The sequence below is a fragment of the Balaenoptera musculus genome, chromosome 7, assembly GCF_009873245.2.
Source record: "Balaenoptera musculus isolate JJ_BM4_2016_0621 chromosome 7, mBalMus1.pri.v3, whole genome shotgun sequence".
In the NCBI taxonomy this organism is placed as follows: Eukaryota; Metazoa; Chordata; class Mammalia; order Artiodactyla; family Balaenopteridae; genus Balaenoptera; species Balaenoptera musculus.
Window position 1 is genome coordinate 50,691,192 of NC_045791.1, and position 15,823 is coordinate 50,707,014.

The 15,823-nt window shown below is 39.5% G+C and overlaps 1 protein-coding gene across 2 annotated transcripts in view; it reads right to left on the reverse strand.

The window, feature by feature from the left end:
* Positions 1-206: 206 nt before the first annotated feature.
* The window catches only part of ABCB11 (ATP binding cassette subfamily B member 11), a 90,986-nt gene continuing 75,369 nt past the window's right edge, over positions 207-15,823 (reverse strand). For both annotated transcript variants that reach the window (XM_036858572.1, XM_036858571.1), the window contains 7 exons: positions 13,871-14,074; positions 12,360-12,601; positions 9,447-9,603; positions 8,098-8,295; positions 3,566-3,772; positions 2,071-2,217; positions 207-1,220 (listed from right to left, as the gene is read on the reverse strand). In XM_036858572.1, coding sequence (XP_036714467.1) covers positions 1,020-1,220; positions 2,071-2,217; positions 3,566-3,772; positions 8,098-8,295; positions 9,447-9,603; positions 12,360-12,601; positions 13,871-14,074 — 1,356 coding nt within the window. In that variant the 3' untranslated portion in view covers positions 207-1,019. The remainder of the gene's footprint in view (positions 1,221-2,070; positions 2,218-3,565; positions 3,773-8,097; positions 8,296-9,446; positions 9,604-12,359; positions 12,602-13,870; positions 14,075-15,823) is intronic.

Genomic DNA, 15,823 nt, shown 5'->3' on the forward strand with positions numbered 1-15,823 from the left:
CTGTCCTCCACCCTCTCCCTCCCTGACTTTGCAACCATCAGTTCTCCTGACCTAACTAGTTAACCTGTTAAACCACCTGTGTGGTTATTTACCAGGAAACACTGGACCAGAAACATAAATAATATACCTCAATATACAATAGCTCAGCCTTAATTTGTAGGCAGAATTTCATTTGTTGGCCATAGGAAGAAAGCACTTATACAAGGTAAAATTCACTATTTTCATTTCACGCTGGGATTTGGAGAAACAAAGGACAGCAACCAATGTGGAGGGGGATGAGGAGGAGTACAGGCTCGGGATAGAGCCCCTGCTCCAGGCACACCGGCAGAATCTAGTCCGGCAAATGGGGACTTCACCACCCACATACTACACCTTGAATCTATAAATCAACATCCCTGGCTGGTAAGCTCCCGCTAATACTTGCCTTTTTCTGCTCCTTTCAGCCTGAGAGCATCCAGAGTATCAAAGTCCTCCTTTCCCCATCCTCATCCTTAGACATAAATGAATCTGCTTTCACATGCAAGCAAACTTCAGTCAAAAAATACAGTTGGTCTTCAGTCCTTCTGTTCTTCTCCATATGATCTTGGCCCAACTCAGTAAACATTTGTCGAGTGCCTATTCTCGACCAGGATTTGTGTACACTGAGGGTTCACAAATGCAAAGGATGGCTCTCTGTCCCTGAGAAATTCAAAGTCTCATTTCCTCCAAGTCTTGCTAATACCCACGTAGTAACTGGGACTGGCTCCTGCATGGAGAAAGCACTGGGTGATGGCTGAGCAGCTGCTTGATGTTGGATTCTCACTGCCACTGACCCTAGTTTCTTTCATGTTCTATATACAGACATTTAAAACTAAATTACTATTGAAAGTCATTAGAAATTAGCTTGGATGCCAATGCCAATGTATGACCGTGTCTGTAAAAGTAAAATATCATTATTTCTGCTTAAAGAAAAAAAAAAAAAAACCCCACAGCACTTCTGTAATTGGTGCACAAACTGTGCACGAAGTTCTCAGGTCAGGTCAACTGATGGGGGCTCCTGTGGTGACTAGTTTGTAGTAGGCTCCTTTCTGGGCCATCAGTTCTTCATGGGTCCCCTTTTCAATCACTATCCCCTGTGACATGACAGCAATGATATCCGAGTTCCGGATGGTGGACAAACGATGGGCAATGACAATGCAGGTCCGACCTTCTCTGGCTTTGTCCAAGGCGACCTGCACCGTCTGCAAAGAGAAGATGGAAAGTTGATGCAAAGACGCGTGCTTGTTCCCTGGCCCACCATCGCGAGAGTTCTGTTTCATACCACCTGATTAACATCTCTATATTCAGGGGTTAAACCCAAAGGTTTGACAGGAGAGAGAGGATTAAATGAATATTTGCTGAATGCAATGCATCAGTGACTTAAATTGCAGTCTACAAGCTGAAAAATTTCAGTGAAGCCAGAATGAACCAAACTATAAGATCACAAGGTAATTTTACAATACTTGAGGGTCTAGTTTGCTAAAATGAAACCAAGGAAACAATGTAAGGTAACAGTTAAACGGTCACTCCTGATACTGTTCTTCATGGAGGACATTTTAGCTCTCTCTAAAACAGAATCCTGACTTTTAAGGAGTTAATTTTAAATGGTAAGTTTCATAATTGTGTTTTGCCCAATTACATTTCCTTTCATGCAAACTGCACATCAGATACCACCTCTAACTTTGTGTTGTATGCTTCCCACCTGCTCTGCCATGGAACTTTAGAACTATAAAATATGAAATGCCTATCAGATGGCCTGGATTATTTTATTTTATTTAAGAAAGCTCATTATTTGCCCATGAAAAAAGTGTCACCTAGCCTAAACAATCTTAAAAAGAATTCTTATTTTAAAGTGAAAAAATTTTTTTTATTTGAAGCAATCCTATTTTAAAATCACTTTCTCTAGACTATTGTCTTTGGGTGCCGCAAAGGAGTGGCAATTTCTACTATTAATGAATCAGAAAATTAACAATACTGCCATTTTATAAGGACAAATATTACAGCAAAAAACTCATTTACAATGATCTAAGACTTTAGAAAATCAATACCTACCTTTTCACTTTCTGTGTCTAAGGCAGAAGTAGCTTCATCTAGTAGCAAGATTTTAGGATCTCGTACGATGGCCCGAGCAATAGCAATGCGTTGTTTCTCCCCTCGAGAGAGTTGAGAGCCCTGGGACCCAACATTAGTTTCATATTTCTGGAAAAAATATGTTAAGTTTGAGAACCAGAAACAGCCATTGCTCCTGTGCTGTGTGGAGCCCACATCAATGACCCCTCTGAGGGTTTAAACAATTTGTTTTTTTTTGAAATTGGGAATAATTTGTATAAAGGATGTCAAATCCATTTAGGAATATTAAAAAAAATATGGCGTTTTATGACCTTTCATGTTGGGAAACACGGGGACTTGTAGCCCTTTCTCTGCATTTCTTTTAGGTTTGTATTTTTGATCTCTTTCTCCTTGCGTATGAGATCTTCCTGATTTAAGATTCCCTGATTTCCAAACTCCTGTCTGGAAGATCTTTCCAAGACAGAATGATCCTAGGCATACAAGGACCTTCAAGAGATCTCCTGGTCCATTCTCTTGTTGAGGTAGCATCATTCTGGAACACAAGCCTAACTTTCAATCTTCACTCTTGCTGCATACCAGCTCTGTGATCATGAACAAATTATTTAAATTTCTGTGAGCTGCAAACTCATCTGAAAAATGCAGATATTAATAACTAGTTAACATATTTGTTGTTTTAGATGAAATTATGAAGGAAAATCCCTACCTGACGCCTATGTAAAAAACAGTTACATTCACAGAGTATTTACTATGCATCAGGTATTGTACTAACTATTCTAGCCAGCTTATCATTTAATGTTTACAGAAATCATTTTCTCCCTATTACTATTTTTCAGTTTCCATGTCTTAATTTTCTTAGTGACCAACCACCAAGAGAGACCCTTGGTGGATGGAAAAATGCAGAGTCAATATCACACTACATTCAAACTTGGCTCTGGGAAAGTGAGGCACTCCAAGGCAAATGCAACTTACCCACCACACACAGGAGTTGCTGCCAAGTAATGAAATGATCATGATGACAATAGTAACAGCAGCAGCTTTCGTTGTGAGGCTATTATGTGTGCTCTCTAATTCTAAGTTATTTTTTGCATTTTGTAGATGACTGAGCCTCAGAAAAGTAATTGTTACAGAAGTAACTTTACACTAGAAAGTGGCCAAGCTTGGATTCAAATCAATGTCTGTTCCAAATCTCAGGATTTTTTTCCGTTATGCTAAGCTGATGCTCAATGTGGTACTGCTTTACTTACAACAAGTAATAGAGCATCCTTTGCATTGGATAATATACTACTTTCCAAAACTAAAGTTTATGTTGATGAAGGACATATATTTTGCGTAAAAGACTGAGACGATTTCAGGGCACTGGGAAATAAGTTGTGTTGCCTTTGACCTTCTCCTTGAGCCACAGTCATAATACTTTTTAGTCATTCTACCTCTCTCCCTCCCCGTCTGCCATAGGGAAAGATTCTGACTTGGTACCCACCTCTGGAAGGGACATGACAAAGTCATGCAGCTGAGCCTGCTTTGCGGCTTCTATGACTTTTTCCGTGGGGATTTCTTTGGTGTTGTCTCCATACTTGATATTGTCCACTATGCTACAGGCAAACAACACTGGTTCCTGGGAAACGATTCCAATCTTCGAGCGGAGAAACTGGACATTTACATTTTTGGTGTCATGCCCATCTATCATCTGCCAATAGAGGTGACAACCAGGGCACTGAGTTTTAGAATTCCAGCAGTGAGGAAAGTTTGTATCCTGGAGTTAGTGTTATGCAAGATATTTGCTTTGCTTAAGAGACAACAATCCAAGGACTCTTGGAACTAACTTATGTTGCCTTTGACCTCTGGAGGTGGTGTCTGCCAGAAGTGGTGTCAAAGTTGTGATCAGACATGGTTGTTTGTTTCCCAAACTTCAGTTCTACAGGTAGTATTATACAAACAGGAAAGGCACTCCAGACAGTATCTAGTTTAAAAAAAAAACTTCCCCTTATCCTTTGGTGCAGCACATCCTCTCCAAGTACACAGAATTGTTCAATTTTGAGACTCCATGGGTTATGAAATGGGGTTTCCTATGTAAAGCTATTGGACAATGTAAGAATCAAACCTGTTTCCTTGATTTCACTGATATTAACCTCTGAATAATTGAGATAACAGACCCCAGTAAGAAAGAAGTACATTTGTTTACTTAGTCAACCAACAAACATATATTGAATTACCTGCCACAAAGGCACCATGCTAGACAGTCTTTTGTATGCTATATAAAGAAAAAATAATTTGTAGTGAGGTGGATGGACCTAGAGTCTGTCATACACAGTGAAGTAAGTCAGAAAGAGAAAAACAAATACTGTATGCTAACACATATATATGGAATCTAAAAAAAAAAAAAGTTCTCATGAACCTAGGGGCAGGACAGGAATAAAGACACAGACATAGAGAATGGACTTGAGGACACGAGGAGTGGGAAGGGTAAGCTGGGACGAAGTGAGAGAGTGGCAGGGACATATATACACTACCAAATGTAAAATAGATAGCTAGTGGGAAGCAGCCGCATAGCACAGGGAGATCAGCTCGGTGCTTTGTGACCACCTAGAGGGGTGGGATAGGGAGGGAGGGAGGGAGACACAAGAGGGAAGAGATATGGGGATGTATGTATATGTATAGCTGATTCACTTTGTTATAAAGCAGAAACTAACACACCATTGTAAACAATTATACTCCAACAAAGATGTTAAAACAATAATAAAGAAAGAAAGAAAAAATAATTTCTGTTTTTTGGGAACTCATGATCTACCTAGGAAGTTAATTACAGGAACTCATATGTCTACCATTTGAGCTCTTTCACTTAAAAGCCTTAGAATAGTAAAGGTACAGTATGTCTCACATACTATAATACTGTAAAGTATTTGGCCCCATGATTTCAGAAAAAGATTATATTAAATGGTGTAAATATATGATGTTTTAGATAATTTTTTGGCAGTGTAAAAAACAAACACTACTAGAAAAAATATAAGGCATTCTTCTACAATTAGCCTTCGTTCATCTTCCTCTATGCATTTTCCATAGTACTTATAGACTGCAAAGCACGATTTAACAATTAAATACTGGAGCTGTTTGCTAATTGTTGTCTATATGCTAGTATTGTAAGCTCCTAGAAGACATAAGACATGCTTCATGCTCCTTAGAATTTCCCACAGGGCCTAATGCAGTGCTGGGCACATCATAGGTACCCAATTAAATGTTGAAAACGTTGAATGTCTGCGTTTGTTAGCTTCCTTAAGAGCAAAGAGGATTTTTAAAAATTGCATTAAAGGTGGTATTTTTCCTACTGAAAAATGTTTGTAGAAACATTTCACGATGATGTAACAAAATATATTGTGTCTATGAAATGCAAGGAATCATATTGATTTCTTCATGGGCATTGCTTTCTACCTGCGACCAGAACATTCACTGAGTACATTCAGAGAAATATACTTAATATACATGTTAATGTTGAAGAAGTCAAACATGAAGGATTCAGGTCCCTGCATGTCATGTAGTTCACAGTCTACCTGGGTGATAGACATGAAAGATCTGACATTTGGGGAAACTGGATCCTCTCCTTTGTAGAGATCAGACCCCCAGTGCAATGTACTTTCTAGATTCATCAATCACCAAATACTTCCAAACAAATTAAAATCTCTATACCTAAAATTAATAAAAGTGATTATAAACTACAGATAATCAACTCTTACTCCTTATTTTCATACTTTCCTGGATTTTACCACTATCTGTTTGCTTGTTTTCTTGTTTTGCTTTATGCAAGGGAAACTTTAGTTGCCTCTTTCAAGTTTCTTTCAGCATTTCTCATCATGTTATCTATCCTCATTGCAATGAAGATTATACTATTCAGGGATATCAGAAAGTCCTTTTTCAAAAAAAAGGATTGAATAATCAATCAGACCCACACCTCTGAATCATTTCTTAGAAAACTACTTGAAGATGCACTCCAACAAAATGAGATGGAAAACCACAGAAAGAGGAAGATACGGGAACTAGGAAATAATGGATCTAATCCAAAAGATACTGCAGGAAACTCATAGGCTGACAGTTGTTCAGCAGGTGTAGGATGTAATTAGTCCAGGCAGTGGCAGAAATAAGGGAAAGAAGCAGGTTCCTCAGAATAGATATCAGGAGAGAGACATTGGAAGAAACTAAAGATTTTATAAAGGCAGAGAATGCAAGAAAAAAGAGTCTTTCAGAAAAACAATCAAGAAAGAAAAATGTAATGCTAATGTACCTCACTACTTAACTATGAGATGAACAATATTTACTTAGCCATAATAAAAGTTGTTAATAGATTTTCAACTTTTAGAATCAACCTAGAGTAAAAGCATGAAAGATAATAAATGTTATAAACAAAAGGTAAGCATTTCATATTCTTTTTTTTAAATGTAGTACATATATACAATGGAATATTACTCAGCCATAAAAAGGAATGAAACTGGGTCATTTGTAGAGATGTGAATGGACCTAGAGTCTGTCATACAGAGTGAAGTAAGGCAGAAAGAGAAAAACAAATTTCGTATATTAACGCATATATGTAGAATCTAGAAAAATAGTGAACCTATTTGTCAGGCAGGAATAGAGACATAGATGTAGAGAAAAGACATGTGGACACGGTGGGGGAAGGGGAGGGTGGGACAAATTGGGAGATTAGGTTTGACATAAATACACTACCATGTGTAAAACGGATAGCTAGTGGGAACCTGCTGTATAGCACAGGGAGCTCAGCTCGGTGCTCTGTGATGACCCAGATGGGGGGGGTGGGGGTGGGGGAGGGGGAGGGAGGGAGGTCCGAGAGGGAGGGGATGTATGTATACATACAGCTGATTCACTTCATTGTATAGCAGAAACTAACACAACATTGTAAAGCAATTATACTCCAATTAAAGAAAAAAAAGATGATATAAAAGTATAGTTATTAGGACTTGAGAGGTAAAAAGAGGGAGGAAGAGGTGAAAATAGAGGTAGAATTGCTAATATTCTCATCTTAGAAAATGAGAATTCAAGAGATGTTATCGATAGGTGATGGAAAAGAAACAGAAGTGTATTAATTAAATTTACAAATAAAAGAACTTTTAAAAGTAATGTAACCATATTGGGAGGAGGTGGGTAAAAGGAGGGGGAGAAGTGAGGGTAAGCTAAATTTCCATCTCTTGAGAATAAATCAACAGAGGGTCTAAATTCGTTAAATCGTGAAACAGCAGCATAAGCATATTATTTAGGGACTTTGAGGTAATCATTGGGAGATCTAAAAACATAAAGTGGTTAAAGATAGTTGCCTTTGAGCAGAAAAATGGAGAATGGGGGGTGGAAAGGGTGGAATAAGGGGTTGGTTTTGTTTTGTTTTTTTAAACAAATCTTTCTTATTCTACTTTGTGCTCCTCTGCATATATTATTTGGAAAAAATAGAAAGGAAAAAGAAAAGAGAAAAGAGGAAGAAATTCTGTGGAAAATAAGCAACAAAGCAAACCACCAATTTTTCAAACATCCTTACCAAAGATTTATGGCATATGACTACCAATTTGAGGTCCTTATATTATTTAGACTTTAGCTTCTTGAACCAGGATTATCTCAGATTTTTCATACTAAATTCCCTTTCTTACTCATTTATCATTGTGTTTCTTATCACCCCCACTTTTTCCATTCCCAGTCATTAGTTTCCTGATTAGTCTGCACTTTCTGCCCCATTTGCAGGTAAGTGAATGCTTCTGTTAAGTACACTCATCTCCAGCTTTGCAGTTTTCTTTGCCTAACTGGTCAGCAGACCATCTGGAACTGGGAAGAATATAATGTTAGAAATTGTGAGGTAGAATCAGGTCAACCAGCAAATGACTGGAACTGGAAAATACTGTCCAAGGCAAGCGCTTTGGAATGAGTCTGGCAAGACACAACCTTGAAGATGACTTTTAGGGGTTGGAGATACTCTGCAGAAAGCAAAATTCTCAAATGCATTGACAATTTTGCATTGCTTACCACCTTCCCTTGGTCAGGATCATAGAAACGTTCCAACAGCTGAATACTGGTGCTTTTACCACATCCACTGCTTCCAACAAATGCCAGGGTTTGCCCTGGACCAACAGACACTGAGAGACCATTCAGAACTTGTATATCAGGTCGGGAAGGATATGTAAATTTACAGTCAACAAAGTCAACCTGCCCCTGGAAGTTGTCCTGTGGACGGGAAGATTAGAATTATATATGCTCTACTAGAATCTAGACAATAGAAAATGCACATAAGCCTGAGTTTTAAATCCTTGCTTAAGATACCTTCAACACCGAGCTGCCGAAGTGCAAAGTATAAAGACAGCAACTTAATGAAATGGCATTCTAGTCCCTATTCCAGCAGATGTAGAATAAAAGGAGGCTTGAGCATTGAATTTAAAGATATTTGATCTCTTATTCCCATTCTAACCTAAGGGGATTTCCTTGTCACCCATTCTTTGACATTCTGCATGGAAGAAAATACAGGATATGATTACATCACAGAAGCCAGTAACTGCAAATTCCTACAGCTCTGTTCCCCCCAGAGATTTAAAATAATAGCATTACACTTGAAATGACTTACACAGAAAGTTACTCGAGCCCTGAATTGCAAAGGTGAAATACCTTGAGTTGTACTCTCTGACGTGTGAACTCTAGAAATGGATAGACATTTAATAAGCCACACAGAGACTTACCTTTTATTGAGCTGAAGGAGAAATAGGGCATTTGACCAATTTTAAAAGATTTCTGAATTTAGTTGACTTTACTGGGGTTTAGGGGTTTTTGGCTCTCTTGAACATACTGGGATATTAAAAATTAGGCAGGGAAGATTTAAAAACACCTGTAGGGACTATCAATTAGAAAAAGTGATATTTCATTGAGATCAAATTAATTTTCTGGGAGTCCACATGAGCTCATGTGGAACACAGATAAACATGAATTAAATCAGTATTATTGGACAGGAGAAACTTGTTTTTCTACATTCCGTACCAGGATATCAGTAGAAATCCTGGTGGTTGGGTAGGTCTCAAAAGACATGTAGCTTCATTCATTCCGGAACTAAGAGTGTTTTATAGTACCTGTGTACTATAAAACAAGTATTCACTGGATATCTTTGCCTTATTCAAGTTCCAGCTTTACGAAGAATTTTTAATGCTAAGGTACTTCATTCCTTTACATTTGTAAATCTACTGTCTGTCCATTCCGAGGGCATATGAGTTCACCCATATACTGCAGAATTTAGAAGATAAGTGGTCTTGAATAACCAGCCCCAGTGACTGCTCTGCACACACGCAGAAGCACAAGCCTCCCCCACTGCCCTCTTAACCCTCTATACTTACCCATCTTTCACCCGCACTACTATACACATTGATTGTGGGTTGTCGGTCCAGCAGTTGGAAAAAGCGTGCGGCTGAGATTTTAGCTTTGGCATAACTTGGCGTATAAGAGGAGGCTCTCCCAAGAGCTGTAGCACTCAGTACAACTGAAGAGATCACCCTGTAGTTGGACAGACACCCAGGTAGAAAGGGCGCGGTGTGGTTGGTGTGACGGCCTAAGAGGCAGGAGTTTGGGGGTCTAGCCCTGGAAAGGACCGAGCAGCCTTGAGCAGGTCTCTTTAGACTTGTCTGGGAATGGGAGATTGGAAAGATTAGCCTTTTTCAAATTGTGTTCTAAGAAGAAAGGGTGAGGGGAGGATTGAAAAAGGGGGGCTCAGATCTCCAAACCCTGCTTCAACTACAACAGCCTTTTAAAAAAAATTTGTTTGAGAAAAAAAGACTTCTTAGAAAAAAAAAAAAAAAAAAGGAAGGAGGTTGAAAGATCACCCACCGGACTGGGTTGCATTTTTACAATGTTAACATTCTATGAATCTATGATTAATGTGTAAAAGACAATGATTGGCGATATAAGCATCAATTCTGTACCAAGCAAGCATGTAATTCATGATTCAGACAGCATGATGCAATTGCCTGTATCCTTCTACTTGTCCCAGCCTCAATGTGTGTATAATTAACGAGCAAATAAGTGAATAAATAAATGAATGATAAATATGATAAGAGATAGCCCTTTTGCTCTATAGACCATGCTGCGAGGGGCGTCCCCCGAAGTTGTCCACCTGCACTGCAATGCACCATGGGGCCTGCCTCAGTGGGGGTGGGGTGGGGTGTCTCTGTGTGTTTTACTGCTCAGTTCATAAGCAGAAATTGTTTTAGGCCAGACTGGCAAAGCCAGACATCTCTAGGAGCCCAGTCCAAAACTTAAAGCTATGACAAGCACCCAGAATAAAATAGGAAATGATGAAAGGTCACCTTTCATTTTTAAAAGAGAAGCCAGAAATTGGGAGCTTTCTGTAGTGTCCCAATTTTTACACATTGGCAAATAATTCTTCAAAAGTCTTACATAAACTAAACAAGTCAAGAGTTTGTGATTTCTGATTTGGGGTTAGTAGCTCTACATACGCAAAAATTTAGAAAGGAGACTTTCCTGGTTGAGGTGGGCATAGTGGGGCAGGAGAAAAAAATTTCTTCTATATTTCTAGAAGAAGATAGAGGGCGAGCAGACAGAACTCGTGGCTGGAGAAGAGATTTCTTTTAGGGCCGATTTTCCTAATGTCCTCCGAGGCTTTCTCAGACCGTCTCCCCCTCATCCTTCCAAGGTTCCCTGCCCCATCACACCACACCCATATGCATGTGCACCCAGTCCCTTGGTACCCTGACACCCTTAGGTGTCTGGAAATGTGAGAAACTGGACTCAAAGCTAACCTTATTAGAAGAGCAGACTCCAGCTATAAACAAAAGAACAAAATTCCCCTGACTAGTCTTTGCTGTCTCTACCTAGGGAGAGTCAGCTAGACATGTGCCTTCTTTACAAGAAGTGGAGTTCAAATAAGGTAGTTCTAGGAACCATCTTATTCAAGGACTTTAGATTTTCTCAGCATTAACCAGTATGGTAGATTGTGAAAATGCTTAATTTGTACTATTACTCTGGACACACCCCTTTGCAATATGATTTTTTTATTCCTCTGCGATATTGTGACTTATGATAAGAAAACTATATTGGTCTTTTGTCAGTTCCTGGCACTAAACCCTTTTGTCAGTTCCAGACTCCTAAACCCTTGGAATTTCCCAGGTTTTGAGAGGACCGAGATGTCTTTTGTTATGTTAATGAAGTGACTTTGGTAAAAACTCTAGATAACCTAAGGATGGGGCCTGGTTGCCTGGAGAGCCAACCATGCGATTAGAGGGGTGGAACTTCAGTCCCTTCCCCAACCTCAGGGGAGGGGAGAGGCTGGAGATTGAGTTCAATCGACAATGGTCAATGATTTAATTAATCAGGTCTATGTGATGGAGCCTCCATAAAACCCAAAAGACAGAGTGCAGAGAGCTTCTGGGCTGGTGAACACGTGGAGAGTTGAGGAGAGTGGCATTCCTGGGGAGGGTATGAAAACTCCAAGCCCTTCCCACATACCACACCCTATGCATCTCTTCCATCTGGCTGTTCCTGAGTTGTATCCTTTTGTAGTAAACTGGTAATCTAGTAAGTAAATGTTCCTCTGAGTTCTGTGAGCCGCTCTAGCATATTAATCAAAGCTGAGGACGAGGTCATGGGAAGCTTGGGTCTACAGCTTGTTGGTCAGAAGCACAGGTGATGACCTGGACTTGCTTTGGTGTGGAGGGTTGGGGGAGGGGCAGTCTTGTAGGACTGAGCCCTTAACCTGTGGGAGGACCCAACGCTATCTCCAGGTAAATAGTGTCAGGATAAATTGAACTGTAGGACAGCCATCAGGTGTCAGTGCCATGTGATAGCCGTGTGAGAGTAAAGGAGAAACACTTATCGGATCCTCTCATCAAAAGATGGGGTCCGTTCCTCTTTTCTCTGAATCTGGACTTGGTCCTATGACTTTCTTTGGCCAAAGAGATATTAGAAAATGTGATGCATGCAGCGTTGGCAAGTGCTTGCATGTTGGGGCTTGCAATCTTCTGTTGCACTTGGAACTCCGAGAGCACAATGTGAAGAAAACAAGCTCAGCTGCTAAGAGGCCATGTGGAGACAGAAGGGCACTCAGAAGCCTGACTGAGTCAGCCCAGTCCAGAAGAACCACCCTGACAGCCCACAGAATCTTTAAGAAATAATAAGTCTGAGCTGTTTAAGACACCATGTTTGGGATGGTTTAAGCAGCAGAAGCGAATGGATAGAACCAGCCTATTCCTCTCTAGAGCACTGGTCTTTTATGACTTTGGCCAGGTAGTCCTCACCTGAACACATAGCTGAAATGGAGCCCCTCATTGGGAATTAAGTAACCTCCATATCTGTAGGAAGCAGAATTAGCAACAAACACAATGCACTGGGAAAAACCAAAGCAGACTCCGTAAACGTTTGCTTTTCGGATGGCTGTCTTGTATGACTTCTCCAGTTCAGTCTCAAACACTTCTATAAACTGCCTCTCCTTTCCAATCCCAGCCACAGTGCGAATATTATTGAGGGCTTCGTTTGTAATCTGAAGAATGAAAAAGAGTTTTAGAAATAAAAGAGCGGAGATAACTGCTTTCATGACATTTTCAGCCGTTACGTGGATTAGATCTGGTGCAAATGACGGAAGGCAGTGTACAGCACAGATGGGGGCATCGTCTGGGAACACAGAGAAGTTGCTGGAGATCAGTTTGACTGGACCCTGAGACGTTCTATCAGTTCAACACAAGTTCTACTTGATCCTAACATGGCTTTGTTGCCTCTACTTGTTGAGGAAGAGAGAAGAGGGGGAAAAATGGTACACAAGGCTATCTTTGTGAATTCATTTGAAATGTTCAAAATGGTATCTTTAGATGTGTCTGAGAGGAAAAGATTGTTTAATAATATAAACCTAAAATATTAGATTCTATTTCTTAAAAAATTATGACCAAATACTATATAAGATAGATTAAAACTGAGTATGAAGTTTATCTTTTAGTCTATACTACGAATTTGTATTTGTTTCAATCCTTACTCTAGGGTAAATAACCACTGTTTCTGAATTAGGGTCCTATCTTAAAAACGGTACAAAAGTGGGCTACTTCCTACTATTGGCATACGAAATTCTTTTGGCTTCTGCCTACTTGGGCAATGTTCACACTCTCTCTTTAAAGAGAAAAAACCTAGTTTATAGTAAATTTGTTAAAAGGTTAGGGTGTGTTTATGTGTGTGTGCATGATTCCTTATCCCTGATATCTGTCTATGCCACCATATCTTCATTTACCTCTGATAACCAGATTTAATTACAACACACTCTTAAAAGTGCACAGCTAAAACCTAAGTGTATTTGAGACCTAAACTGTATATATCTCATGGTTCTCTTTGAGAAAGACATTTGCCACAAGTCAGGCAGACACTGAAGTGTGAAAGTTAAAAGCATGTGCCATTAAAAAGATAGTAACTCCTCTCTGTGTGGGTGGCATGACCTGGAGAAACCATTAAGCTGAAAAAAACAAATAGACAGGAAAGTGAACTATCCTCTCTTGCAAAGGAGAATACTACACCAAATTGGGATGTAGAAAAAATAACTGTTTGACAGGAAACTGAACATGTAACCCTCTGTGTTTTCCCCACTATTTCTCCACACCTGCTCAATCCCATATCATCAGAGGCATATATGAAAAAGGCTAATGGGAAGTTTCTAACCATGAACGTTTGTAGGCTGACAGCTTCCTTAAGTCTGTTTGCACCCCTCATTCTTAGCAGTCTGACAGCCACTCAGCCATAAGCAGTCTGAAAAGTGGGTCTGGGAGATTACCTGTCCTGCGACCTCCATAGCCTGCTTGTCATGAGTGGCAAATCCCATCAACATTTTGGTCTGTATGGCTCCCGATAAAGCCAAGAAGGGGAAGAAGCACACTATGACCAGGCTTAGCTTCCAGCTAAAGAAGAAGGCGATGACCATGGCCACGGTGATGTTAGTGAAGGCATTGACCATCATCCCGATCTGAGAGCCGGCAGCCTGCAAACCAAAAGTGATCAGCCGATTTCAGACACACAGTCTCTAACTAAATATCATGAAAAAGCTATTTTGTAGCAAACAGATAGGTTTTTAAAAATTATTTTGATAAAATATACATAACAATGTTTATCATTTTAGCCATTCCTAAATGTACAAGACAGTGGCATCAAAAACCTTCACAATTGTAACTCTCACCACATTTATTCCCGAAACTTTCTCATCATTCCTAACAAAAACTATACCCATTCAATTTAACATCCCTTCCTCCCTCTCCCCAGCCAGCGCCTGCTAACCTCTTATTCTATTTTCTGTCTCTATGACTTTGCCGATTCTAGGTACCACATATAAGTGGAATCATACAATATTTATCCCTCTGTGTCTAGCTTATTTTATCAAGCATAATATTTTCAAGATCCATCCATGTTACAGCAGGTATCAGGATTTCATTTATTTTAAAGCCGAATAATATTCCATTGTGTGTATATACCATGTTTCGTTTATCCATTGATCTGTTGATGAAAACTTGGGTTGTTTTCACCTTTTGGCCATAATGAATAATGGTGCTATGAATATGGGTGTACAAGTATCTGTTTGTGTCACTGCTTTCAATTCTTTTGGATATATACCTAGGAGTGGAATTACTGATCATATGGTAGTTCTATGTTTTAAAAAGGGAGGGTCTTTTAATTAAAGAGCCCCCCCCAATGCACTTGAAGGCTGGATTAATAAAAGTACATCTTATTCACAACTTCTTGGGAGCTCATGTATTGACTAATCTCATTTCATGGGTATCAGAGCTAGACCAGTCAGTGTGAGATTAATTCTAGTGATAATAAATAACTATAAAAGCTCCTTGCAGATTGAAGGTTGCAAAAATAGAAGAGATGAGATTATGGCTTATTTATTTAATCTAAGGTCAAGAATAAGGTGAACTAGACACTAGAATACGCAAATGTTGAGAGTAAAACTGGTAAAAACTTTTAAGCAGTTAAGACAATTCATATTAAAAACCTTTCAAAATGACTATACATTTTGATCCATGTGATTATATTTTGAGAACTAAAAAAATAATCAAGGGTATGCCACAAGCTTGATGCAAAATGATATAAATTGCTTATGTGGGGAGGGAGGACCTAAACGGGGAATTCTTTAAGAAATGATGATATATTAAAATGATGAATTAAGCATTCTTTAAAAATTCACTGTAAGGGCTTCCCTGGTGGTGCAGTGGTTGAGAGTCTGCCTGCCAGTGCGGGGCACACGGGTTCGAGCCCTGGTCTGGGAAGATCCCACATGCCACGGAGCGGCTAGGCCCGTGAGCCACAATTGCTGAGCCTGCGCGTCTGGAGCCTGTGCTCCGCAACAAGAGAGGCCGCGACGGTGAGAGGCCCGCGCACCGCGATGAAGAGTGGCCCCCGCTTGCCACAACTGGAGAAAGCCCTCGCACAGAGACGAAGACCCAACACAGCCAAAAATAAATAAATAAACAAAGTAACAATGCGTTTAAAAAAATACATTAAAAAAAAAAATTCACTGTTAGAAGGATATATAAGGACCAAAATAGGCTCACATCAGATTGTTTCAGGAGAAAAAAGAAAGATTACAAAATAATATGTACAGTGTGACCCAATGACTGTGGGAAACACATTTTCTATTTATACAATAGAAAAAGCCTAGAATGATCAAAATGAAAAATTTACAAGGATTTTCCTCTAAAGAGGATTCCATGTTCCTTTGAAATTCTCCATA